The sequence below is a fragment of the Leguminivora glycinivorella genome, chromosome 6 (assembly GCF_023078275.1).
Source record: "Leguminivora glycinivorella isolate SPB_JAAS2020 chromosome 6, LegGlyc_1.1, whole genome shotgun sequence".
Classification (NCBI taxonomy): Eukaryota; Metazoa; Arthropoda; class Insecta; order Lepidoptera; family Tortricidae; genus Leguminivora; species Leguminivora glycinivorella.
In genome coordinates, this window is record NC_062976.1 from 7,754,199 (window position 1) to 7,781,843 (window position 27,645).

Below are 27,645 nucleotides of genomic sequence, written 5' to 3' on the forward strand. Positions count from 1 at the left end.
ACTAATATTATAAATGGGAAAGAGTGTGTGCAGTGTGTGTCTGTTTGTTCGTCCGTCTTTCACGGCAAAACGAAGGGACGAAATGACTTGATTTTTGAAGTGCAGATAGCTGAAGGGATGGAGAGTGACATAGGCTACTTTTTGTATTTTTCTAACGCCCACTTCCCTAAAATACGAGGTGGAAGTTTGTATGAAGCATTTCGCAGTTTTCGAATTTGACGCGAGCGAGGCCGCGGGCAAAAGCTAGTAAAACATAAAATGAAGACGTCAGCACCGAGAATATTAATATAATCCACAGGCCGTGTTGTGAGAATGATCGACGTTTACCTGTCATTAGGGCGTATCGCTCAGTAAATACATTGCGATACGAAGATTACGCACCGCGGAGGCTAGCCGCGTATACGTACTCTACCCTATTATTTAATGGTGGTGCCAAGTTATACTGAAATGAACCCAAAACATGTAGTACCCGATGTTTTTTCTAGCCTCTAGTAATCAGCACAGTACTATACATATACCTTGTTATCATATCATATGTTATATGTCATGACTTAAAAAATATAACTGGTATTAAAAGTTAAAAAAAAACCGCCTGCCCAGAAGCGGTTTTTTTTTACTTTTAATACAGTCATTCCATTTTTATAGCCAAAATAGTGTTCAGTTTTTACCTTATGAACGCCAGATGGCGCAGGAATATGTTGAGCTCCAAACGCCAGATGAACTTCCCGCGTCGAATACCCCACGTATTCCACTAGCCATAGCCTGATTTCCACACCCGTCTGATGCGTTAAAAAAACTATGAGGTATAATGAGGAGGCACACTCAAAGGTTATGACAGATGGCGCCACCCTATTAGTCCATACGTGAGAGGGAGAAGATGATATGTTTTTCTATCTCTCACATATGAATGACAGTGACATGCCTAGACACTAGCACAAGCGCCCGGCGGGATAAAATGTCAGTGTGCCTCCTCATTGTATAGGGGGAGTCCGGGAGATATGACCAGGTGGGAGACTTGAACCACAATCAAAATTTCAATTCAAATTTCGCGCCACCGCCGCCGTTGGTAGGTCGCATGATAGACTAACCAATGGCGCAACATTAGGCGATGCCATTTTGTCCACCATTGGTCTGATTTAGATCTCACTGCAATGAACGTGTTTTTGTGGTCGGCGAGTGAAAAAAATAATAACATTAGATTTATAAATTATTTGGACTATTAAACTGGTGAGTGGTATTCTTTACCATTGTTGTGTTTGTTGGTTATTGTGCTTTTATTAACAATGAACGTTTGGGATGTATATTGTAAGAGTTTTAAGAAAACATGACCTAAATAAAGTAAAGGAGGGTGCGGGAGAGTTGAACCGCAAGGTGGTAGGGAGACTTGACCAGTGGTTCAATTCTCCCGCACAGTGCTTGGGTAAGGGTTTGCTTTGTTTTTTGTTGTTTTTATATTTTTTTATAGATGATACTGACGTTTAAATACAAGCTTAAGATGAGGTCAACCCGTAAGACAAAAATAAACGTCAGAAGAAAACGAGCAAAGCCCAAACTGGGAAAAGGAAAATTGTTCAGATAAGTGACAGTGATTTCGAAGATGAAAAGGTTATTTCCTATGCTGGTACAACGGATGAGGGAAATCCTAGCCTAGATAATCGTTGGTCTTTATGTGAAACTGAAGCAGTCATGGTTATGAGACTATGTGGTTCCTGCAATGGATATGTTCACGAACTTTGCGTTGGATTAACTGAAACAGATTTAGACAAATTTGTTTGTCACAAATATTAATTATATTTAAGACTATGATTTTGTGTAAAATGAAAATTGATTTTGCATGTGCCTTTAATATTTTTCAACACGCCAGCTGGTAAAGGCTCTCTTGATTCTTCGAAACCGGATAGCAAAATTGCATTTTATCCACAAGAGTGCAAGATAATTTCATACACATTTTAACTTGATGTCATAGGCTGGCTGGTAGATTTAAGCTTTTTAATGGTAATTTTTCAGCGTAAATATTTTATATATTTAATAAATTGTGATAGATTTGATTTCGTTTCATTTTTTTAGCTAGTATTTTATTGGTGTTAGTGCGTTGAAAATTTTTGTGTTTCATTCTGGGGCAAATTTGTTTAACCTACGTGCCTTGAAGCCCTTACAACGCTCATGATGCCATATTTTGAACCACTCGCTACGCTTGCGGTTCAATATTGGAATGTTCGCTTGCTCGGGTATCAATATTGGCACGTGCAGTTAAACAACAACTTTCCCCCCTTGTAAAACAAACAAGTACCAATGTAAAGTTTCTGATCTCTAGAAAATGTTCATGTTGTCAATTTTAAAAGTTTAACAAGTATTTTAATGGGTATAAATACGTTGTTAGAGGAACTAAGTTGGTTTTCTATTAAAATGTATTAAATGTTATTGCATATTTCACTGCTTTTCCCAAATAACATATACATGGTCAAGTCTCCCTCATCCCCTGGTCATGTCTCCCATAGGTTGGGGAGACTTGAGCCATATTTCTGTTTTAGAAAAAAAAAAAATTGCAGAACGCACAATTTGTATTTTATCAGCACTTTACTATGATCTAAAGATAGCTATTTAGGCATGCCATCTATACGCAAAACATCGAGTTGCTGACATTGACAGATAAAATTCTAGGGGCTTAAGAGTAAAAAGAGGTTCAAGTCTCCCGGACTCCCCCTATTTCAAAGGGACGATTTGCATTCCCTGACTCCGCATATGCGGCTGAGACAATGAGCATTGCTGACGTTTCGGCTCCGTGTCGCTGATGTGTCTAATTTGCAAGTGTTTTATAGCATTGAAATTATGTTTACAGCCCGTTTATTGAGAAACAGGTATTTAACGTTAGATTTTCAAGGTGATGAAATTTCTAAGAAAAAAAGATGGATTAAACATATATTTATTATCTTTAGTTGTGATATCTAGAGTGTTACAACTCTAAAGTTATTTTAGTTCTTCTTATTTTTTGTATCAGTTTGCATTTTTTTTCCACCATGTTTAATTTTTAATTTGAAGTAGCTTCTAAATTTTGTTGAATCCGTATTATTTATTGTAATGTTGACTTGTAAAAGTGCCCCTGTGGCCTACTTACTGAATACTTGTATGCTATTGTTTTTTTTTTTTTTTGATGCATACGTCTCTCGATGCAAATTTTACTTACTGTGGTATTCATTTAATGTGTAATGTAATGTCCTATGATATTTATTTATTTATAATTTTGAATGCCCCTTTTTTAATCAAACTTCCGAGAGAGCAAACATTTTAGGAACACTTAAGTCACTTCTGGTAGCTATAAAATATTAAAGAAGTTAACGAGTCTACGTACGTTTGTACGTACCTAATCGTATAAAACTGTAATGAAAAATCTTATAGAATGTCTTTAAGTCGAACTTTGACAGACTATAAATAAAACATTATCCTTAGAACCACGTTTCTCAGTGTTTTTTTTTGTTCTATGGCATTTATTGCAGATATCTACTATTGGAGAGTACGCTTGACGCAACTCTGAATAAAGAAGGATAATATAGTCAGCAATCAAAGCTTCTATCTCATATTTAATGCATTTTATGACAAAAACTGATTTATAAAAATGTTTCGTTCTTTAGGGTTTATAATAGCCATTATAAGGGTTAAGAATAGTAAGTAAAACAATATCATACCCCCATCGTACAATAAAAAGTACTAATAGAGCTGTATCGTCCCAAATCTATGACAATCTATAGGGAATTACATTTTTTTGCCAACAAATATTTAGCATCTTATTTTCAATCCTAAACTTGACATTATAAGGGTTAAAACCTTGTGTTAATTGTGTGACAGATTGTCAACAATTGTCACTGCGCACGCGACTCGCCCTCTTAAAGGGGTTGACACAATGCTTCCCAGTCGATTATATGGCCAAATTAATTTTATGGTTGTATTACAAGCGCTGTCCATACTTGATATTTATACATTCATTGTTTATTCTTTTAGAGAATTATTGACATCTTTCGAAAAATTTTCGAGGATTTTCTGTGATTCAAATAATTTTGTTTTCGAGTCTAGAAATAGAAAATAACTTGCTTACATATGTTTTTCAACTTGTTTACTTTTTTAATCATAGAGTATGTTCATTCAATGTTTTATCGCCGGCGAAGCAAAACGAGTTTCCAAGCTATCTGTACGACTTGTAACATTTAAAAGGCATGTGTAGTCCATAAAAAATCTATGAATTTGTATGCGATTTCACCTTTGCGCAGTTTTAATCTAAACTACCGTCCTCATTACAAGTTTTTATCATTTACATACATCAATGTACTTTTATAGGACCCTGTGACAATGTAAACAAAATGTCAAAAATAAATCCGTTAAACGGGACGTTTCCCATGGTCCGAATAAAGCGTGGGGCGTTTTATATAGGCAGGGATTCCGTCCAACGTGCCACTGTCAAACGAGACCTCATTGTGAGCACACGCCTATTCCATCAGTGTAACTTGTGTCTAAATAATAAAGTAATATCGTGTAAACAAGGATAATGAGCGAGTAGGTGGGGTCGGCAAGGCGTCTGCCTCTCCTTTTTTTCTCGACATCTGGGCGGCGCGAAGAACACGCCTCACGGCCCACGCACCCGAACGCAGCGCGGCCAAACACGCTCTACACGACCCGACGGCAACCGTATAAACAAACAATTTAAAAAACTGTTCGAAATTTGAAACGTCGTGACGGATTCCACGCTTAATCGTTTTTTTTTTCTTGTTATCTTTTTAATTGCCAGCCAGGACGTTAATTGCTCGGAGTTTGGTTGTGGTTTAATGTGAGTTTTAAAGTGCGCGCGCTCGTTTTGCGGTGAGATTGTCAGTGAAGCGGAAACGATGAGCTCTCGGGGCCAGGTGGTGTTGCCAACATGAAGCACGGTATCGGGGAAGAGCACAGAATGCGCAAAAACCCTCGGGCAATCATTTTGTTGCTGTTCATTTTGTTTAATAAAGCAAGGTAAGTCTAACAGAGATCACTAATGATGTTAATTAGGTATACCCGACTCTTGCAGACAGGGTAAATAATTCTAATATCATGTTTGTGTGAATAATTTATTATACAAATAAGTATGTACAATGTATATATATCGTGTGTTCGTACCCTATAGTACAAGCTTTGGGGCTAGGTTGATCTGTGTTAGATGTCCCCCAATATTTATTTATTTATTCACAAATACCTCTCGCCTAATCACTTTGATTAGGTAGTAATATTTTAGAATGTGAGATGATCAAAGAGATTTTTGTGTTCATTGACATTGTCTTTTTAATATTTAGGTATTTGGGTTTCTTATTACAAGATCTGTTCTTTTGAGATGCTCCACAGCAAATAGTAAACACATTCATGGAACATGCATCAGTATGTAGGAAATATGTATGTATGTTATTGCATGTACCTATTATATTTGTTTTAATACGCTACATGTGATGTGTTTTAATAACATGTATAAAACTATTCTTTTTTTTATTATGAATGGGCTTACTCTTGACCACAGACTAGCCAAAGGCAAAGACGTGGCCTACGATGGAGTGAGCTCGCCCAGAAGATGCCTGTTCACCCTGTATTCAATACTTGGAATAGGTTTTTTCGTATTTCTTCATACTACGCATTTTAGGTCGAAACAAAACTTTCATTAAGCGAGGTTGTTATCTTCAAAATTAGCATTTTGAACCAATTTTCGTGAAATTTTGTGAACATTATTCGGTATTAAATTTCTGTAGATAAATCACAATTCCATTTTTGGGAACATTTAGTTGATGGTGATTACTATTTGTTTTTAACCTCGTGAGGCCCAATGTATATTAAAATGTACATAGTTGTTGCAATCTAATTTGAATCTTTGTTACCAATTTACTTATAGAACAAGGTTCAAATTCAAAATGGGAAAACTAACTATGGTGGGCCTTAGGAGGTTAAATTTTATTAAGTTTGTCAGTTGTGCAGCAATTAAGTTTATTAAGTATATTGAATTATTGATACAGTTTATTGAATGTCAGATGGCGCTACCGTATTTTAACTTTGATCGAATAGTTGAATCATCCTATTATTTTATATTTAAATTTTACTAAAATGCAATATTAATGTTAAGTATTAATTAATACAACTTGTAAGGGAGATTTTTTTATAGTTTCCATATATGTTATTAGGATTTATATTTTTGAATAGGTACCTAATAATCAAGGTGTTGATCGTTGGTACATAAACAAAATAATAATGAAAATATTTAAGTGACTTCCTGCGATTCCCGATTTATTTTTTTGGTTGGCATTTGGATCTGTTCTCTTGTCACCTTGCCTATCCGTGTGCCCTTATCAAATCGCAAATGTAACCCCACCTCAAAAGTAGCTCAAAAGAAGTGTGTCGCATCACAACACTAATTATGTTAATGGCGGCGCACACGCGGCGCATGATGAAAGCCATGATAATGCTTGCAAATAGTGTCGAGCAACCAGCCATACAATACAGGCGATTTATTACTTAATATCAAGGACCATGTAATACCGGGACAGCCAAAGTCCATACAAAAAAGCGTACCCTTGAAATGTATGGGTCTTTTAGGCTTTAAACTAGATGGCGCTGTTTCGCAGTCTAGAAGTGGCCAAAATCATATTTTCCCCAAATATTTTTGCGTGTTTTTATTTTTATAAAAACAAATGACATGCTTCTTTATTTTAATATCTGCTATCACGTCAATACATATTTTGAAAAAAAAATCATGCTAATGGTGTTTTAGCAATAACATTGCATGTTAATACTGCCGACCGATCATACAATACAGATAATTTATAATATTACATATCACTTTTGGAGACTAATTAAAACAAAAAACAATTATGGACTGTTAACTTCATTTACTGTTTTTTTTTAAATCAGAGAATTTTTTTTCCCCTCACTAGCTCGGAAACACGTGTTTTGTCCTTTAATACCAGCGGGTAAAAACGCATTTTATCCACTAGTGGGTAAAGTAATTTGACCTTGAATAAAGTCAAATTAACTGCTTTAAATCCTTTCACTTGCTCGTTTTTCAATTCCACACTCGGCGTTAAAATACAACTTTGCCCCCTTGTATAACAAATAACTATTAACACAATATGAAAAGTAGCTCAAAAACAGTTGTACTGTCGCATCACGACACTAATCATGCTAATGGGGCGCATGCGATGATAATGCATGCAAATACTGCCGGTGCCCAGCAACCAGCCATACAATTCGAACGATTTATTACTACTACAGAAGCTAAATACTAGCTAAGTAGCTAAATACTGGTAGATATACCTCTATAATATTGTCTTCGGTTACCGCAATAGTTACTCATGAAATAAAACTATGGAAACGGATTAAATCGCGTATAATGAATTTAAAATGAAATCGTGGATGAATTATATTTCACTGGTAGATATAGTTAAATAGCAAAACACTAATCATGCTGATAACAGTTATAACATACAATTCAGACAGTTCATTAGATGGCGAAGGAATATAAACCCAGGGGCTAGGTACATATTTTTTATTCTACCAATTACGAATCCCTTCTTGGGCTATTTACTAAAATATTATTAATATGTAAACCAAATTGTTACAAAACATATGTAAAGCGACGTTCAACAATAAAGATTTGTTTCAAAGAAACATAGCCTTTTAAAAATGCAAATCTATTCTTAACCAGAATCACAAGTTGAAGCTAACCGATCAGTAATTAACTTAGCATAACTTGACATAACTGAAATTTTCCAATAAATACTTAAGACGCTACGGGAACGAAAATGGTAAAATGGAAAGAAGTCCCTCTTTCAATTTGGGAATTCAGTTAAATATACTAGTGTTATTAACTAGATTTATCGAAAAAAAAAGTCCATTAAGAACAACTCAGTTAAAAGATATCGCGAAAAAATCTTTAAAATCGAGGTTCCGATCTCGACTGTTTCCTCCTTAAAAACTTATTTAAACGGAACTAAATTTGAGAATCTGAATAACAATGGAATAATCTGTGTCGGACCGTTTAGATTTTTTGGCTAATTGTTACCGATCTTGAGTATCATACCTTTTTTTGAGCCATATTGAAAAAGGCCGTTTTTAGACATTTTTGATTGGCTCTAGCGTTATTTAAAATAAAAATAGCAAAATAAAACAAAACGGTCCGACACAGATAAAAATAATAATAATCTGTGTTGAAAAAATCATTGCTCTATCTTTAAAAACCAGGGAGGAAATAGTCGAGAGCGTTTAATATGTTCGTATGGAGAATTGACCTGTATCGTATCGTCTTAACTACCTAGGCAATGTTTGTGTGGTAGAGCGGACAGATGCTAATATATACGACGCGAGAAGCGGGCCACCCAATCGGACAAACTCAGGGGCTAACTACGCTACTAGTAGGTACGCCACCGCGGTATAATCACAGCTGACATGGATGTCAGAACTAATGGAAGATGAGGGCAATTTTTGAATCTCGCATACGGGATTTTGTCTCTAAAATACCGGTTGAAAACTGTGACTTGCCTATTATTTTCAGTGACAATTTTCTGAATTCGAACGCGTGAGACTCAAAAATCGGCCCGCAGGTCTTAGTCACTTACTTTAATGCTTTTATTACTAAGAATGTTGCAGTTCATAAAAAAAAAATCTTGTACAAACGTACTCTGCTATTTTCTCTGGCATTTAAAGCTAGAGCATTTTAAAACACACATTAATATCATCAATATTTGTGTCGGACTGTTTCTTTATTGGATATTTTTGTTATTTAAGCTAGCCATAAAGAGAGGCGTGTAATTATAAACTGATATTTACTCTCTAATCAAATACATACAAATAATCTCTCACTGCATCTGTACATTGGTAATCCATCTGGGGGGCGATTTTTGAATCTCCCATTCGGGATTTTGTCACTAAAATACCGATTTAAAAACGGTGACTTGCTTATTATTTTCAGTGAAAATTTTCTGAATTCGAACGCGTGAGACTCAAAAATCGGCCCCCTAGTCGGAGAAAGAACCCCGCACAAAAAGTTAGAAAAAAGCCGTTCGGTCGATTTGGCTGAAAATTGGTAAAAATGTAGCCTCAAGTTCCACATTTAATGAACCCTTAAACGCATAGTGATGTATACATGCATCATGCATTTTTGACTCTATTGACAGCATGTCAAAATTCAAATTTGAATGAATCTTTGTCAGGGTCATGCATTTAAGGGTTAATAATGAACCGAACGGCTTTTTTCTAACATTTTGTGAGGGGTTCTTTTTGATGCATGCGGTAACAATTACAAACTAATTCACCTAATAAAAAGTATATTAATATACTTGTATTTTCTCTAAGCTTCTGATAACTTAAACGTAGAAGAAATTACTTCCTCGACTACCGTGGCCTCCATTATAAAGTAATTTCAGTTAAACACCTTATTTATAATCACTTAAAAGTTATTTTATATACTTGTCCTTATCAGAATCGCAATTACAAGTAGGTAGTTATGTGTAATTGGTATTTTATACTTAATATGATATAGCTGAAGCGAATTGATTTGACTAAAAAAATAAAAAATCTCCACCAAAGCCGTCTTCGCACATTTTTCCTGCAGATGGATTGACAGCCTTCCGTCATGTGTTTACGGATTCTGATCTTTTAGACAGTAGCGTCCTCTGTGACATTTTGGCAGAACTCAGTCGAATACCAGCCAGGCCCCGTAGCCAGCTGGTTATCGCGAAGCGCGATAGACATGATATCTACTAGCGCTTGTTTTGTTTCGTGAGCGATTGTGCCATTCGGCTAGCCACCCTGGTTATACGAAATTGTTTCCTTGTTTGCTCTATTTGTCAAACTTTGCTCGTTCTCCGACATATACGCGTATGTATTAACGAACCCTCGACCATTCCATAAAATATAGCTCTATGTCAGAGCAATTACTATTCATAATCATGAATTACTCGGTAATTCCGTCAAATAGCGCAAGTGTAGTGTTGGCAATAAATATAGGTAATTTGTCCTGTTAGGTAAACGTTTGCGCTAGTGTTTACATATTTTAGTCAACCACGTTTATTTAATACCTAAGGGGACCAAGTAAACGGCATTTGATTTGCGTGCTGCGGAGATATTAGGTACAGTGTGCTGTAAAAGTGCATGGCGAATTTATCAATGAATTCATTTATCATTTCTCCATGCGATTTCGCAGCTCACTGTACATGTACAAAAAAATATCGAGAAATAACAAAGTACTATCTAAGTATCTATATGATAAATAACGTCGAAGTCGTTTTTATGTAAGTACTTTTGCCCGCGGCTTCGCTCGCGTTAGAAAGAGACAAAAAGTAGCCTATGTCACTCTCCATCCCTTCAACTATCTCCACTTAAAAAATCACGTCAATTCGTCGCTCCGTTTTGCCGTGAAAGACGGACAAACAAACAGACACACACACACACACACACACACTTTCCCATTTATAATATTAGTATGGATTTGACGTTGCAAAGAAGAAAAATCCCTATATTCTATTTATTTTCTCTTTCAGTTTTACAAAATGGAGCATTGCACAAGCTTTATATGCGTTCACGTGCCTTCGTGCTCTTTGTCCATGCCGATACACTTCATACCAAGATGGAGCCTCAATAAACTAACAAACAGATTAGTATTAATGGTCTATGGACATAACCGCCGATAAGCCCATATGTAATCGATTTACGATCATTTTAACAGTTATCGAGAAAACCGATTGCCTTAAAGGATAACATTTTTACATACTCCACACAAATCAGGTTTATCTTAAGCTTATAGCATAGATAGCGAAATACAAATAGGTATCAACTACACAGCACATTGTTAGTACACGGAATTTCAATCAGGGTTTTAGCATTCCGTTTTCAAAAGGCTTAAGCGTATAATAGGAGCGATGAATTTTGAGCTTTTCCGACTTATTAGAAGGTAGATTTTTTGATTGAAGAGAGAGGCGTTACGTCATTGTTTTAATGGGAGCTCTCGAAGAGAAAAGTATTTGCAGAATTGTCGGCATGCAAAGAGAAGCAACGCAAGTAGCTGTAATTTGTATTGAAATAACCTTTCTGCCCGGATCGCAGCATTTCATCAGCCGGCTCCCGACAAGAGATTTATTATTTTTTTATCCGCAAAGACTTGAGGATCGAAATTATTGTTTTTATATCCAGCGGAGGAATTTTCAAAGCAATTATATAGGGTTTTAATTGGATCAAAGTTGTTACTGAGGTTAACGACGCTGGAAAAGCTTATGCTTCAGTTTTTACAATGTTTATGGATGATGTGAAGTGCCTAGCATTAAAGAGCTCAACATGGCAACTGGTTTGGTACGAAGAAGGACGGAGCGCTGAGTATTAACGCGGAGCCTAGGTTAATGATGAAACATCAATCCTTAAATGTACTTACCGTAGCACATATACAGAGTGGGGCCTGTAACAAAGGCGAAGAATTGAACTGTAGGCTATTCTCCTTATACTGATCAACATTTGTTCAGTGACTTTTAAAAATTATGAAGTTTTTAAATTTTTAATATTTCATACAAAATAAATATTAGCTTCAATGTACGCCATTATTGTTGTCATTGACGTTGTCTGTCACACTTTAGACTTAACAGAATTCGCAATACATTACCTCTTAGAAAAAACTTTCAATGGTGATAAAAATCAAAATACAAGTTATTTTTAAAAGTCACTGAACAAATGTTGATCAGTATAAGGAGAATAGCCTAGAGTTCAATTCTTCGCCTTTGTTACAGGCCCCACTCTGTACATGTAAGTTATGTGTTTGCAACAATGTATGAAAGGAAGTTGTGTAACTCAGCAATGTTAAAATTTAAATGTAGAACAACAAGGGGACCATAGGGGGTAGGAATATGGTTTCTAATCAAAGTACATATATGCAATTACTGCCAAATTAAAATGTGTAACCACAGTGCATATACTGCCATCTCTCGACACAAGCTTAAAACTTTTGAACCTCAGTTTTGACAATTTGGGCCATATTCTTAGCTCGATGTGTTAAAATGTCAAATATTAATATAAGAGTCATCTAGTCGAGCGTCCCCCAAAGGTGTATCGCCATCTAGGTCACAGAACCTTTTTCTGTATGGTTTTGAGATACGTTTTTTCTTAGACTTTATCTGTCTATACGTAGTTACATATGTTTTTGGTACAATATACTAGTTTAGATTTTTGTTTGCACTATCTGGTTTCAATTCAATTGTGCTAATTAATTTTCAAGTTGAAAGTGAAACATATAACTTATTTATTTTATAAATCCATGTTCGAAAATCGTGGAACATTCTGGCCGACCGTCCGCATGCCTTGACCGTGAGAACCGAGCGATAACCGACGGTTAAGCAAAGCTCCGCCGGAAAACTGTGTTTAACTTCGTATTGTTTTTCAACTGATAACCACGGCAAACCTCTTAATTGTGGCGCAATTGACACTTTAAATAACTGTTTTTTTGTTTTGTTTTTAATACAAGGTCCGGTATTTAACGACACGTTGATTTAAATTAAACGTAACGTATTCCTTACGTATTTATAGTCCTTTGTTGGAATTTGAAGTCGGTCAATATAAATTTTTAGATACACCCGCTGCGGGATTTTGCTAGACATACACAAACTGTATATATCTTTAAGCCAGACAATTATTCGGCAAATATAACAGAATTATTAAACTTCAATCAGTACGTTTATCCAGTAAGTAAAATCACAGGAACAACATTTTTAAAACTGTGTAAGTAGGAGATTCGCATACGTAATCTGAAAAAACTTTTGTGTAGCATATTTGGGATTGGGACATAATATCAAAGAGACAACCGAATTTTTTGATAAATTGTATTAATTGTAAACTGAAATACATACCATACTCTAAAGAAAAAGCGATCAAGTCCACTGGTGGCGAATCGAACCCGGGTCTCCAGCTATCGCGGCCACCACCCCGACCGCCGAGGTACCCGTCGAAATTTCTCTAGTGTATGTTATCTCTGAAGGCTAGGCGCCAGTAGGTAGTTTATAATTTATATATCGTCACTACTTTTAAAAAAACTTGTGTCTTCGTCTGTCAATGAAAAGAAAATTGTAGTAAGTAGGTATGTATGGAATGCATATAGACTTACTGCGTTTTAACTTTGAGGAGCAGCGTGAAATACGAAATTTTGATACAATACCTACGAGTCCAAAACTTGAGCCATGTAGTTGTATCGCAATTCATTACTAAACTTCTTTTTTTTTATTCAATTAAAAATTTAAAAATTGTTTATATGTAAACATGTTTATTTTTAAAAATCTGTTTAAACCCGCCGTAACTCGAATTATTTCGTCTGTTACATTTTACGAGTATTAGGTATCTCAACTATTCAACAAAATTCGATTAACCTTCAAACCGAGCATTCCTCCCCGATATTCACCAAAACATTTAATTAAAATACTTTCCGTGTTTATCATCTATCGTGAAATACTTCCATAAAATATTTTGTTTCAATATTTTGATTTCGGTAGCTGTGTAACAAATTGTTTCTCGTATTCAGTAAATATTTCAAACTCGTCCGATTAGCATCTGTTCCGAATAAATTAATTACGACTTTTATAAGAGAAACTACCAATTAGCGCTCATATTAATATAATTAGAAAACTCGTATTAATTATGCGATTTGATTGTTTCCTCGTGATTAAATGATTAATTTGAATATGTGAATACCACATCATTTTAAATGTTTAATAACTTTCAATCAGAATCTTTATTTAAGCATCTGAAGTTTACCAAGTTTCAGTAGGTAATGTATATTTTTATAAAACATTTTTTTAAAAGGTTAAAAAAAAAATAACTTATGTAACGATATCGGTCGAATATGACCGACCGAGTATACTCTAAAAGACTCAAAGATTTGGCAAGCCAGTATTAGTAGAGAATGCGGCAAATTTTATAAATGTATTCGCGCACGATTGTTCCTCGGTATATATATTTTTTAATTTTGCTGATTTTTCTACTGGCAAAGTATTTTTCTAATGAAAGATGAATTAACGTTATTATTTATGTACCTATTGTTAAGTTTTTTTAAATACATATAACAACGAAAAAGTATACACCATCGGTACTTATGCATTTATACCTGTTCTCCATGAAGTATTCTGTACATCATCATTACATTATAACCTTTCTCTCCAGCTCCCGAAACAACATGGCGCCCAACCACCTCCTGAACTCCGCTCTCACCTGCCGCCTCGTCGGTGGCCTCACCAGGGAACAACGAGCAACGTGCCATGAAGCCCCTGACGCTGCCGCCATAGCTTTCGAAGGACTCCAGCTGGCAGTCAGGGAATGCCAGCACCAGTTCCGATGGCATCGATGGAACTGCTCCAGCCTGGTGGTGAAAAGCAGCAATCCGCATGCCAGCGCTATTATGAAGAGAGGTAAGATATTTACTGAGTTCAGTATTATCTGATATTTTGCCACTGTACTGGAGCCCAGCCTATAAGATGCCAGGAAGCCCCTGATACTGCCGCCATAACTTTAGAAGATCTGCAACTGGCGGTCAGAGAGTGCCAGCACCAGTTCCGGTGGCATCGGTGGAACTGCTCCAGCCTGGTGGTGAAAAGCAGCAAACCTCATGCCAGCGCTATTATGAAGAGAGGTAAGATATTTGCTGAGTTCATTATTATCTGTTATTTTGCCACTGTACTTGGGTCCAGCCTATAAGATGCTAGGAAGCCCCTGACGCCACTGCAATAGGGTTCGGTCTGCAGCTGGTGGCCATGTGGTGCCAGCACCAGTACCGGTGGCATCGGTGGAACTGCTCCAGTCTGGTGGTTAAGAGCAGCAATCCTCATGCAAGTGTTCAAAAAATATCCATCTTTTTCACTGTTCTGGGACTTTAGCCGCCAATTTAAAGATGTAAATATGTGAGTGTGTCTACACACACTCATAAAAACGTCCCATTTTTTGTTGGTTAACATTAAAAGGCGAGATTTACTTGTATCTTTATTTAATCTTTATTGCACAAAATAAAACAGCGTACAAAAGGCGAACTTAATGCCGTAAGGCATTCTCTACCAGTCAACCATTGGGCAAAGCAGAAAAGTTGTAGGCGGTGCAAAACGTGATTAAAACAAGATAATTTGGTACTTTTAGGACACAATACATACAACCATAAATAATACATGAATAGGGGACGGGGATAGGGATAGGGGAGGGACGGGGATAGGGATAGGGGAGGGACGGGGATAGGGATAGGGATAGGTATAGATAGGTATAGGGATAGAAATAGGGATAGGAATAGGGGACGGAGACGGGGATAGGGATAGGGGAGGGATGGGGATAGGGATAGGGATAGAAATAGGGATAGAAATAGGAATAGGGGACGGGGACGGGGATAGGGATAAGGGAGGGACGGGGATAGGGATAGGTATAGATAGGGATAGGGATAGAAATAGGGGACGGGGATAGGGATAGGGGAGGGACGGGGATAGGGATAGGGATAGGGATAGAAATAGGGATAGAAATAGGAATAGGGGACGGGGACGGGGATAGAGATAGGGACGGGGATAAGAATAGGGATTGGGGTCGGAATAATCGGTCGGCAATCGATATCTAGGCAGTGTAAAATGCAGGTGGCTCAGTGGTAAGGGATTAAGTACGTAGGCATCGGCGAGTATCCTGCATACTATATAAACATACACAAAATACATACATAATATTAATACAAATACATGTAAAATACATAATTATACATAATATGAAATCAGATGAAACTCACGAATCAATGGCAACAACAACTTTCATCACCTGCCAGAAAAATACTCATTTAGTGCTTTTTAGGGTTCCGTAGTCACGGTTTTTAAAAGTAAACCTGCTCGGACACTGCCAAATTTTGACAGGGAGACTATTCCAAAGCCGAGCTGCCTGAACAGAAAAGGAATAGGACATGTAACCTGTTCGGTGGGATGGTATAGACAGAGAAAGATTACCAGAAGAGCGAAGTTGACGAACACGAGAGACACCGTAGTAGTGGAAGAAAGACTTGAGATATTCGGGAGACTGAGGTTCATTAATAACAGAAAAGAGAAAACAGAGCATGCGAATGTTGCGACGTATACGAATAGGAAACCAACCGAGCCTAAAGCGATACGAGGAGATATGGTCGTATTTACGGAGACAGAAGACAAAACGAATACAATTATTCAGTAAACGATCCAACTTGTTCAGGAGCTCTTCGTTCAAATCCGGATAGCAGACATCACCATAGTCGATTATAGGTAAAATTAATGCTTGTACCTACTAATAATATTTTAGTTTTAATAGGTAAAAAGTGCTTAAGTCTGTTTAACGCATGAAGAGAACCGGTAACTTTACGACTTATTTCCGCAACTTGAGTCTTCCAACCCAGGCTGCTATCCAGGGGCCTATTGCATAACAATTTACAACTTGTATTACAAGTGGAACTCTCTTTCTTATAAAATGAATTGGAGGGGGACTACCGCTTGTAATATGAGTTGTAAATTGTTATGCAATAGGCCCCAGGATGTATTTTTATAAGAATAAACTGACAAAGCGGCTTTCTAGCAATCGACAGAGTGGGACGTTTTCCCGTGCACACTCACATATATGGGAAATGATATCTCGTAGCATCTGCCATGACGGCAGTACCTAGTACCTAGATTTTTCATTTGTGGATAAAAAAAGTCATATTAGTTCCTATTTCTTGTCTAAAGAACAACAGCAATACAGAGAAACAATGATCATCAAAATAAGTAACTAGTACCTTGTAATGTAGAATGTGACGTGTAGTGCCATCTATCGGACTATTTGACTAGTTACTAAGATGATACGTCATACATTTTCCAGCGCATTTTCCAATTTCAAAAATATAAAGGTACCTACTTTACAATTTATAGCTTTCTATAACTCCTATTTAACTCATCCATAGTAGGAATTTACAAAACCCTTTAATGAAAAAACTGATTTTATCGCCGGCAATAGTGACGGGTGACAGACATACTCATTTATTTTACACATGTCAATGTCACAACCCTTAGCAGGTGGTCTCCGGTCCGGTAAACAGTAGTGAACAATAACTCTTCTAAATTATTGCACAGAAGTTTTATTAAACAACAATTATATCTCAAGAAATATGCGCTTCAAAAATAAACTGAAGTTTTATATTTACGAGGCTTTGTTGCTAATGGAGAGACCAATAACAGAGCCGGCTCGTAGGTGGCAATCAACGTAATGCCAAAACCAGTCCGATGCGTCGCGTATTTCCACCAGATAATATTAATAAACGCAACCAAACTCTCGAACCAATCGCCATCAGCCATTACAATCCGAATTTATTACGACGAAAAATTATCCACGCACATTATGTAGAGATTCAGACCCACCGGACGGCATTCTATTTACAGAGACTATATCCTCGGGTGTGAAAAGGCTTTGTGGACCTTATTTTTTCCACAATCATCGCACACGTTGACGTGGAAATTTACGAGCATGGAGGATGGGAGACAACAAATAATAAGGTGATTGTTGGCCAGGTGTGCCCCGCTCCCGCGGCCTGATTTCACGCTTCGTGTGCGACCGGCGAGCCATCGCCACACGATTGCCTCGACCAATTAATATCTTAAATGGAATTACCTGGACTTAAGATCCATCGGAGTTTCTCAATTTTCTATACGCCTCTTTATAGCTGCACGCATTTTAATAACGGTTTGATATTCACCATAAAGCTTTTATAGGAGAAGAGGAATTTCAAGCGAGTGCTGATCAGCCGTTGATGAGAGATGAAGTCATGAAGATTTAATTGCTCGCCAGATGCCGGTATAGAGAATTAACATGTTACTGTGCAGGTATTATGTGATTTCGGACATCCATAGCGCCGGTAATCCGTGACGACACCTTCCGGCCCTTCATCGACATGATTCCTTTTAAATTGAAAAATTGTGAAAAAGCGTATCTAAACACTTAAACATCTTTCTTAACTCGCCCTTTGTTGGGGTCTCGAATTGAAACGCCGACGGAGAACGAAAGCAAAAAAAGTCGAAGAACAAATCGAGACGCTTTTAAATAGGATAATAGCGATCGATGATCGAAGGAGAAAGATAATAATGATTCCGGACCGTTGGTTTTTTGCCCGTGCGTGGATTCATTGGGAGACGCTGGACGGATGGCATTCGGGATAGATCACGGATTTGTTCCGCTTCCCGGAGATCCTCCACACGTTGTTAGCGCTCTTGTTGTACGTGACGCTGTGACAATGCCCCACTGTCAACGATTTAATGACTTTTGTGAGGCTAATGAGACTATTGTCGGAAAAAAGTTTTCGCCTCGGGCGTTAATGGAGGATGGTGGGTTAGATTAGCGTGAGATGTGAGTCGACGCGTCGGATGTCGCCGGTGTCACGTGAGGGAATGGCGCGCGTCGGGGCAACAGGGTGGCGCGCATGCTCGATACGATCTGACCGCGACGTGACGTGAATAAACCGCGCAAGCGACTCATAAAAAAGTGACATTTATTGGCGTTTTATATCAACAACGTGTACGCAGGTGACGTCGTGGCGACAACATACTGCGGTTATGATCCCGCAAAAACGCGATTCATCGCTCAGAGGCGTCTTATCTGGCGGCCCGTCGTGGGAATTCAGCGGTCTTTACGATGATGTCTTTATTTTTGACAGATTCGCTTATTCATTCTAAGACCACTATGGCCCGGCGAGGTTGTTAATAGTGCGGTCATATTTTAAATTACCAAAATTGACTATGATAAAGAATCATTGTTGACCTAAAGCTGGATCTTTTGAAGAGGTTTTAAACAAAAAAGGGACGTGTCGAAATGTCTCAATGGTGATAGCCGACCCTCTAATAGCGCGATACGATAAGATCGGACGCGGTGCGTTACCGGGTCGTGCTTCTTCAGATGCTTTTAAACTGTGAGAAACACACAAAAGAGTCGGGGAAAAAAATATGTTCTCATTTTTGAACGTGACATCGAGTGGTCTTTTTGTTTCTCGGCGGGCATTATGCCCTGTCGGATTATGATGCCTTTAAGTGTTAATTAAGGCGGGTATGCACGAGTGAGTTTGCGGAATTTTCGGGATCGAGTTAATGGCGTGGTTGTTTAACTTAATTGATCCAATGACCGGGTCTTTCATCGGCTGCGATTAAATACAATATTTATAATTAGTAATCCCTTTGGAATTTCTCACTAAGCTTATAATACATGTACAAAACGAATGCGAGATGTAAACGCGATTCAATCTGACGTTTCGACATATTTTATTGAACACTTGAATGGGTATGTGATTGATATATTTTTTGCAACCTGTTTGCTATAAAAGGGTTGCATATGGAAAACTCCCCAAGGCCTAGTTCAAACGGGAAGTGAGCGTAGTTCTTTTTTCTGAATGAACATCATTCATAGATCTGATGTCCATCCTTTTATGTCTGAATGGCGACATTGAATATAAATGTGAGCGATTATTTTTACATTCTGTAACAAATGAATGTTCTTGTACTTTAAATCGCAATGCTACATCCATATACTATTATGTAATGTAGTTTTTTTTATTATTATTATAAATGGGCTTAGGTACTCTTGGGCACAGTTTAAAACAATTTAAATTTTTTACTTTAATAATATTGCTTAGAAGTGTAGGCAAGCTGCCGTAATTTTTTTAACTTATCCTGAAAATTTAGTATTGTCCTATTATGTTCATAATAATGTGTATTAAAGCATAAAGGAATCAAACAGTATCAGTATAAAGAGTAGGTGTATTCGCAAAGCGCCTTTCAAAATTTAGTACAACATACGAGTACCATGTTATTATAGACCAATAATTCTTAACCCGAATGTGAATAATTTTAAAATCCAAACAGTAAATGATTGGCGTTGACGTCACGCGCCCAGTTTCGGTAATTAGCGATTCGCGACGCCCGCGCCCGCGCCTCCCGGCACAGCCTTAATTGGAACAAAACCCTGATACGGACCTCATAAAACAGCCATTTTAAACGTTATACACCAAGGAATTCCGTTGACATCACCCATACAACACTGATAACAAATATGATTAAATTTACCGTTCATTCTTATTAATAAAATATCCCATCAAATACTACGCGATAGTGTTAGCTAACTAGACAAATGCTTAAATAATACAATTAATAGGCTGCATTCCACTTGTTCATCCATTGCGGCCTTAAAAGGTATCTCGTAGCTTACCGTTACCCATTCAGAGAAATCTCTATAAATTCCCCAAGCGCATTAACTGCTGGAATCAGCTGCATAAGGAGAATTTCCACTCATCGCGAATAAAAACTAGCTGCAAGTTCATTCATTTTGGCGCCAGATTTATTGGCTATCGACTCGGAAGCGAAGACGTGAAAAACCATTTTAAAATCGCAGAGTGCGCAATCGTAAATCACGCACCGACTCTTGCGCATCGGCGATGCGGCGCGCGCATCAAAAACGATGTTACCCGACACGGAAAAACGCGACCACCGCCGGCGGCGCTCGGAAAAACCTATCAGTATGCGCATGCAATTACATCAATGTCTCGCAAGCGCACATTTTTAAATTAAGAATCGGAGATGAAATAAAACGTTTAATGATAATTGAAATTTGTATTTACTTAGGCCGGGCTGTTAGCTTTTTGCCGGCGCCCGGTTGCCCTACATGGAGAGCATGTAGATTTGCCAATTTAATCCGTTTCGAAGAATCGAGGTGGCAGCCGAGCTGTCCCACTGATGGACAGCTAAAAGTAATTAGCCTCGGAAACGTTCACCAGTTTTTTTGCATCGTTAACTAACCAGCATTAAAGCGAAATTAAAGTAAATAGTTCGCTTGCTACTGTATAATTATTAAACTTGCGGGTAATCTATAAAAATGACAACTCATTGGACAACCTTATATGTTTTAAAATTAAAATTAACATTAATTGTCAGTCATTTACCCAACGTTCACCATACAAGGAGATAACTTAAAGTGCAGACATTTAGTGTTGTAAATCCCTTACCTTTTTTACTTTTACTCGTAGCAAAAATAATTACATGTCATGCATTATTAAAACAAACACACACAAAAAATAAAGGGCCAAGTGTAAGGAAAGAATTTAAAATCTGTCACCATTTCGAAATTCAGAGCATTTCGCTGGAAAAAGTCAAAAACGAAAGAGCGGAATTCATTAAAGTCGATTAAGGAATTCGGTGCTGGATTTGGGACGCGCAAAAAATACACTAAGTGCACCTAATTGCCACGAAATGATCACTGCAAGTGGCACAAGTGCAGCACAGAGTAGTGTAGCTTTAGTAGGTCAGGCAGGCGCAGTAATATTCATTCAGAAAAAATATAATTAAATAATAAATAAATATTATAGGACATTATTACACAGATTGACTGAGCCCCTCAAGCTCTAAGCTCAAGAAGGCTTGTGTTGCAGGTACTCAAACAACGATAAATATAATGTACAAATACTTATATACATAGAAAACATCCATGACTCAGGAGCAAATATCTGTGCTCACACACAAATAAATGCCCTTACCGGGATTCGAACCCGGAACCGCGGCTTAGCAGGCAGGGTCACTACGCGCCAGGCCAGACCGGTCGTCTAATAATGAAGAGACTTTTTACGACAAGTCCTACTGACGAATGTTATGACAGTAGGACTAGGTGTACCTGTTTTACATTGATTGCACAACAAAATTATACAATAAGTTGCATTCCCGTAAACAAAGCCAGAACCGAATAATACGCCAATAACAGTAAACCCGCAACAGTAACCCATAACTCGGAATAATCCAAATCGATCAACCGGAGAGACTATAAATCGCCACGTATCGATTCTATCGCGTCTCTTTCGATCGACAAAATATAAATTTGTCACGGGCCAGTCGGAAAAAGCTGCTCCTGACCAAGTAGTGTATCTCTCTCGAGTGAGCAACGCCGTATGTCACGTTGGTGTCTTTAGGTACATCAGCCACAGTGGTTCTCGGGTTGTAAGTTTATAAATAAACAATAACATAGCCCTATTTGGATGGTGCACCGTAACATTCATCAGACGACCGTTGCGATCCCGAGTGATAACCGTAGTACGGCGATGTGTTTATAACATACAACAAAGTAAGCATAGGTCATTTAAAGTACCTATTGATAATGAGATTTCTGTGCTTTCTATTGACTAACTTTTAATTAACTATAATCAAAGACAACTCCGTATAGACGGATGAAGTCTAAGAAAAAAACGTACCTACTTCAAAGCTCTAGAGAAAAAGGTACGGTGGCCTAGATGGCGTTACACCTATCGGGAACGCTCGGATAGATGGCGCTAATATTAATATTTGACATTTTAACACATATCAAGCTAACAATATGCGCCAAATTGTCAAAACTAAGGTTCAAAAGTTTTAAGCCGGTGTCGAGAGATGGCAGTCTATGCACTGTGATTACACATTTTACTTTGACAGTAACTCTCTATAATACTAGATCCTTTTTGCTATAATCAAGAGAACTTAACACTAACCAAATAAACTTTCAAAAATGAGAAGTCATTCAGAAACGCACGCCATCTATCGAGAAATATAGACAAGATACGCTTGTATCTTAAGCAATCAAAATGAAAAATTGATGACATGAACATTGTTAAGATAAATTTTATAGTTGTTGCAAATGAAATCCCCACGCACCAAGTGAAATCGCTAGTAAAAGTAAGTAATAAAATTATCAATTGCGCATTGTTCAATCAATGAATTCTTGCTTCGCATCGCATAAAGGATTCGCATGTTTATTGTCTCGTTGTAATCATATTAACCCCTTTGTGTAGAAAATGCTCACTTTCTGTCGTGTTTGAACATATGGACTATGGTCACGACGTATATGTTATTTTTGCACGTGACACTGCACAATTCAAGATTGTTTACATCAATAGAAAATGCAACAGAGGGCAATGTGTCTGAATCTATATAGAGTATGTTGTAGTTTGTTCAAATAATACGAGAGATGTCGTTGTTGTTCCCGATTCAAACTACCAATAGTATACTATCTAGAGATCGACATCGTTTTTGGTAGGTTTTAGGTAGCAACCTAATTTACCAAAAACGATGTCAAGTAACTACATCAAAATAACTTCAATACTTTCAAGTAAGGTTCTAGCTCACTTGCGCCAAGAGCTGAAAGTTGAGTAGGTATTCATGTGCTCTGCCTACCCCGCTATGGGATACAGGCGTGATTGTATGTATGTACGAACGGGAGCTTGGCGTTTGAGTGATGTTCCATGGTGAGGGTTGTGGTTGCCACAGGTGGAAAATGACCTAAGTACATTTTATCTATTTACGGTCACAGGTGGAAAATGATCTAAGTACATTTTATTTATTTACGTTCACAGGTGGAAAATGACCTAAGTACATTTTATTTATTTACGGTCACAGGTGGAAAATGACCTAAGTGCATTTTATTTATTTACGGTCACAGGTGGAAAATGACCTAAGTACATTTTATTTATTTACGGTCACAGGTGCAAATGACCTAAGTGCATTTTATTTATTTACGGTCACAGGTGGAAAATGACCTAAGTACATTTTATTTATTTACGGTCACAGGTGGAAAATGACCTAAGTGCATTTTATTTATTTATTGTCATTATATTTCATAAATCCGTATTAATTATCTACACTCATACAGCACTATTTTTTGACAGTTTGATTCAGATTTTTTGTGGCATCCAAAACCCCGATGACATTGAGTTCAAAAAGTTTAATTAAGTATATCTACAAAAAATGGTCTTAGATATACTTAGAATCAAATATGACAGATAAAATGATATCGTATCGCCCAGGGTGTCCCGAAATAATTATGTTTTAACATATTTCCCTGCCTATAGGCATCTGAATATTAGCAGAGATATGTAACTCCGTATAGCCGTCTATACGGAGTTATTGTGTATATGTTTGCTAAAAAAAAGTCTAAGAAAAAACGTACCTCAAAGCCATAGAGGAAAAGGTACCGTGGCCTAGATAGCGTTACACCTTTGGGGATGCTCGGCTAGGTGGCGATAATATTCATATTTGACATTTTAACACATATCAAGCTAAGAATATGGCCCATATTGTCAAATTTGACGTTCAAAAGTTTTAAGCCTGTTTAGAGAGATGGCAGTCTATGCACTGTGGTTACATACATACATACATACATACATACAATCACGCCTGTGTCCCATGAAGGGGTAGGCAAAGCACATGAAACTACTCAGGTTTCAGTGCCACTCTTGGCAAATAAGGGGTTGAAAGAAAACGAAACTGTGACATTGCAGTGACAGGTTGCCAGCCTCTCGCCTACGCCACAATTTAACCCATATCCCACAGTCGCCTTCTACGACACCCACGGGAAGAAAGGGGGTGGTGAAATTCTTAACCCATCACCACACGGGCAACACTGCAACAACTGTGCAACTGTGGCAACTGTGGTTACACATTTTACTTTAACCACATCTCGGACACTGGCGATCAAATATATGAAAGAGGCGCGTTCTTAACACACATTCTAATAAGCTCGTGTAGGTGAACGCGTACCATGCTTGTATGAGTGAGATATGACAGGTTGACTGTTCGCGTTTTTGACAGGCGGTAACTGTGAGGTAACCGAGAGAGGGTGGGCGGCGCTTTCAGCGGGGAGCGGAAGTGGCCATACTGTACGATAGTACTCTTTCTTATACTGTGCTTTGAGAGTAACCCTATAATACTCGATCCTCTTTGATATTAGGTACGATTATTATAACCATAAGAGTAAAATTAAATGAGTCACCCACAACGCCGCACCGTATAAAACTCCCAACATTAATTCATCGATGATCACTCCGCCCAGATAATGCCTGATTTATAATGATTATCATTTCATTAAACGTGATTCAGTCTAAATCATGTCTTGGGTGCTTTTTGCGATAGTTTGTTGACCTAGAGACCGGAACATTGGTAATGCTATATTAGAATAGAATAGAATAGAACTCATTTATTCAGGCAACACATCAGTAAGTACAAATCAATTAATAAAGTAGGATAAAACACATCAAACATCAATAGATAAAATAGGACAAAAAGTTGCACAAGGTAAAAAGTAGTAATAACGATGTGAGGCCTAAAATGGTCTCCACTCAGCACTTGCACTTATTAGAACTTGCACTTGACTGTGTACCTTACCTACTTCTAGTGTTTAAAGTTTGTTTGAAAAAACGTTTATCTTAAAGTTACCAGATTAATTTAACGTGATAATAAATGTATATACGGTAAGTTCAACCACCGGCTCGTAGCAATGCGTTTTTCGGAGCTCTTGTTAGGAATAGTTATTTGTTATACAAGGGGGCAAAGTTGTATTTTAACGCCGAGTGTGGAATTGAAAAACGAGCAAGCGAAAGGATTCTATAGTTGAACCACGAGCGAAGCGAGTGGTTCGAGAATAGAATCCTGAACTTGCGAGTTTTTTAACACACGAGAAGTAAAATACATTTGCACCCGAGTGTAACACAAAACTTTTCCCCTCACTATAGCGAGGAAATTACAACGTAAAAAATGCGTTTATCACTGCTTCCAGTAGTTCCACAGGTGGTAAATCATCTTTATTACTAGATTCACCTACTTTTATCAATTTTAAAGCATTTAATTTGACTTTATTCAAGGTCAAATTACTTTACCCACTAGTGGATAAAATGCGTTTTTACCCGCTGGTATTGAAGGACAAAACACGTGTTTCCGAGCTAGTGAGGGGAAAATGTTATTTGATATTATTCAGTCACTATTTGGTGAAGGAAGAAGGAACATATTAGAGATGGGCCGAATATTCGGTAAATATTCGGTATTCGGTATATTCGGCATGTTTTTCAATGTTCGTATTCGGCCGAATAGTTCGGTTACATTGCCGAATATTTACCGAATAAACAAAGTAAATAAATAGCGCAAGTTGTTTCGTAATTCATGGGATAATAACATCCTATTTCAGGATTCTAAGGACCAAAGGGGGTTAAAAATGCATTAAATATAAGTACCTACTAATTATGTAAAAAAGTAAAAATAACGTAGCTTAAGAAACAAAAATCAAAATGTTCTTATGCACTAAATTATAGGAACATTAAGAGCCTTAGTTAGTACCCATTACCAACCATTGAAAAGTTTTTAACTCTAAGCCAGGTACTTAAATATAGTGGAACCGAATATTCGGCCGAATGTTCGGTTCGGTAACAGCTGAACCGAATGTTCGGCCGAATATTCGTATTCGGAAAAGTCCGTATTCGGCCCATCTCTAGAACATATCGTAAGGAAACCAGACAAATTTTAATAAAATCTTTCTACCTTCTGTGTTCTGGGTTGAAGGTCAAATCACTTTTTTTAAATTAAGGATAAAATGTAATTAAAGATAAAAATACTGACCATACTTTGATGCCGCCATACGCCTTCCAGTTACAAATAATAAGTGTATAAGTATCAAGCTAAAATCAAGGAATGGACATTTTCGCGAGTTAGTAATTAACTAAGAGCGATTGGACTGATGATGTTTGAAAAGTTCGTAAGTTGGACTCTTGCTCGATTTAAAAATACTGAAAGAATAAGTACAATTTTATTTTATTCTTTAATTTGAACATTTGTTGTTTTCTACAACAGTAGTAGACATTTAATACAACATGCGGGTTGAATGTGTTGCTGACATCCATAAGCGATGGTAATAGCTTACCTTCATGCGATCCGCCTACTCATTTGCCACATGCCTTCGTATATCTACCATAATTTACATTAATTAAAAATTCTTACAATTATTTCGTGTATGCCAGATGTTGGTCAATGTAGCCAATTCCTACTTTTAGCAAGACAGTGGTGATGTTTGAAAGATGTCGGATGCGGCTGGTTTGTGTTGTAACGTAGACTAATTCCAATAGACACCGGATTTATTACTAAAACTTGTGGTTAAGCTAGCTAAGAATATGGGCCAAATTGTGAAAACTGAGTTTTAAAAGTTTTAAGCTTGTGTCGAGAGCTGGCAGCCTAGGCACTGTGATTACATATTTTACTTTGACAGTAACTCTCTATAATACTTGATCCTCTTTGGTATGGCCTAATGTTGTATCGTTTATCGTGCGGCCATGCTATCGGTTTCGGTTGCAAAATATTCTACTGAATTAATATCTAAATTCGTGCGGGGACGACACCGAGATATGATTATCGCAGGTCTCATAAGCTCCGTCTATTAGACCAGTGATCTGTAGTGTAGCGTCTCTCTAATGTGAGGACAGATTGACAGAATGATCAAACAGCAAGATTCCCACTTCCTATTTACGTAAAACCAAAGTAACTATTAATCGGAGAGTTTTGCAGAATAATACTGGGTGACATTTTGAAAGCGGAATACTCGTATGGAAAGTTGTATGTCGTTGGAAAAGTATTGTGGCGGATATTTTTGATGAATTGTTTTATTACATGTAAGGATGTATAGTACAAATTCTATGTAAGCTTTAATTAATCGCCGGTATTTGATTATGATTAATTGAGGACATGCAAGAGAACAATCTCACACCTAAGGATGTCGAAGACCGGGCGAAAAGAGAAGAAGTGAAGAAGATTTGATTATATTTAACTTACTGTAGAAACGTGCCTCTTTATGAAG

The 27,645-nt window shown here is 37.4% G+C and overlaps 1 protein-coding gene across 1 annotated transcript in view; it reads left to right on the forward strand.

Moving 5' to 3' along the window:
- Positions 1-4,769: 4,769 nt before the first annotated feature.
- The window catches only part of LOC125227511 (protein Wnt-10a), a 43,236-nt gene continuing 20,360 nt past the window's right edge, over positions 4,770-27,645 (forward strand). The window contains exons 1-2 of the mRNA XM_048131844.1: positions 4,770-4,995; positions 14,185-14,429. Coding sequence (XP_047987801.1) covers positions 4,907-4,995; positions 14,185-14,429 — 334 coding nt within the window. The 5' untranslated portion in view covers positions 4,770-4,906. The remainder of the gene's footprint in view (positions 4,996-14,184; positions 14,430-27,645) is intronic.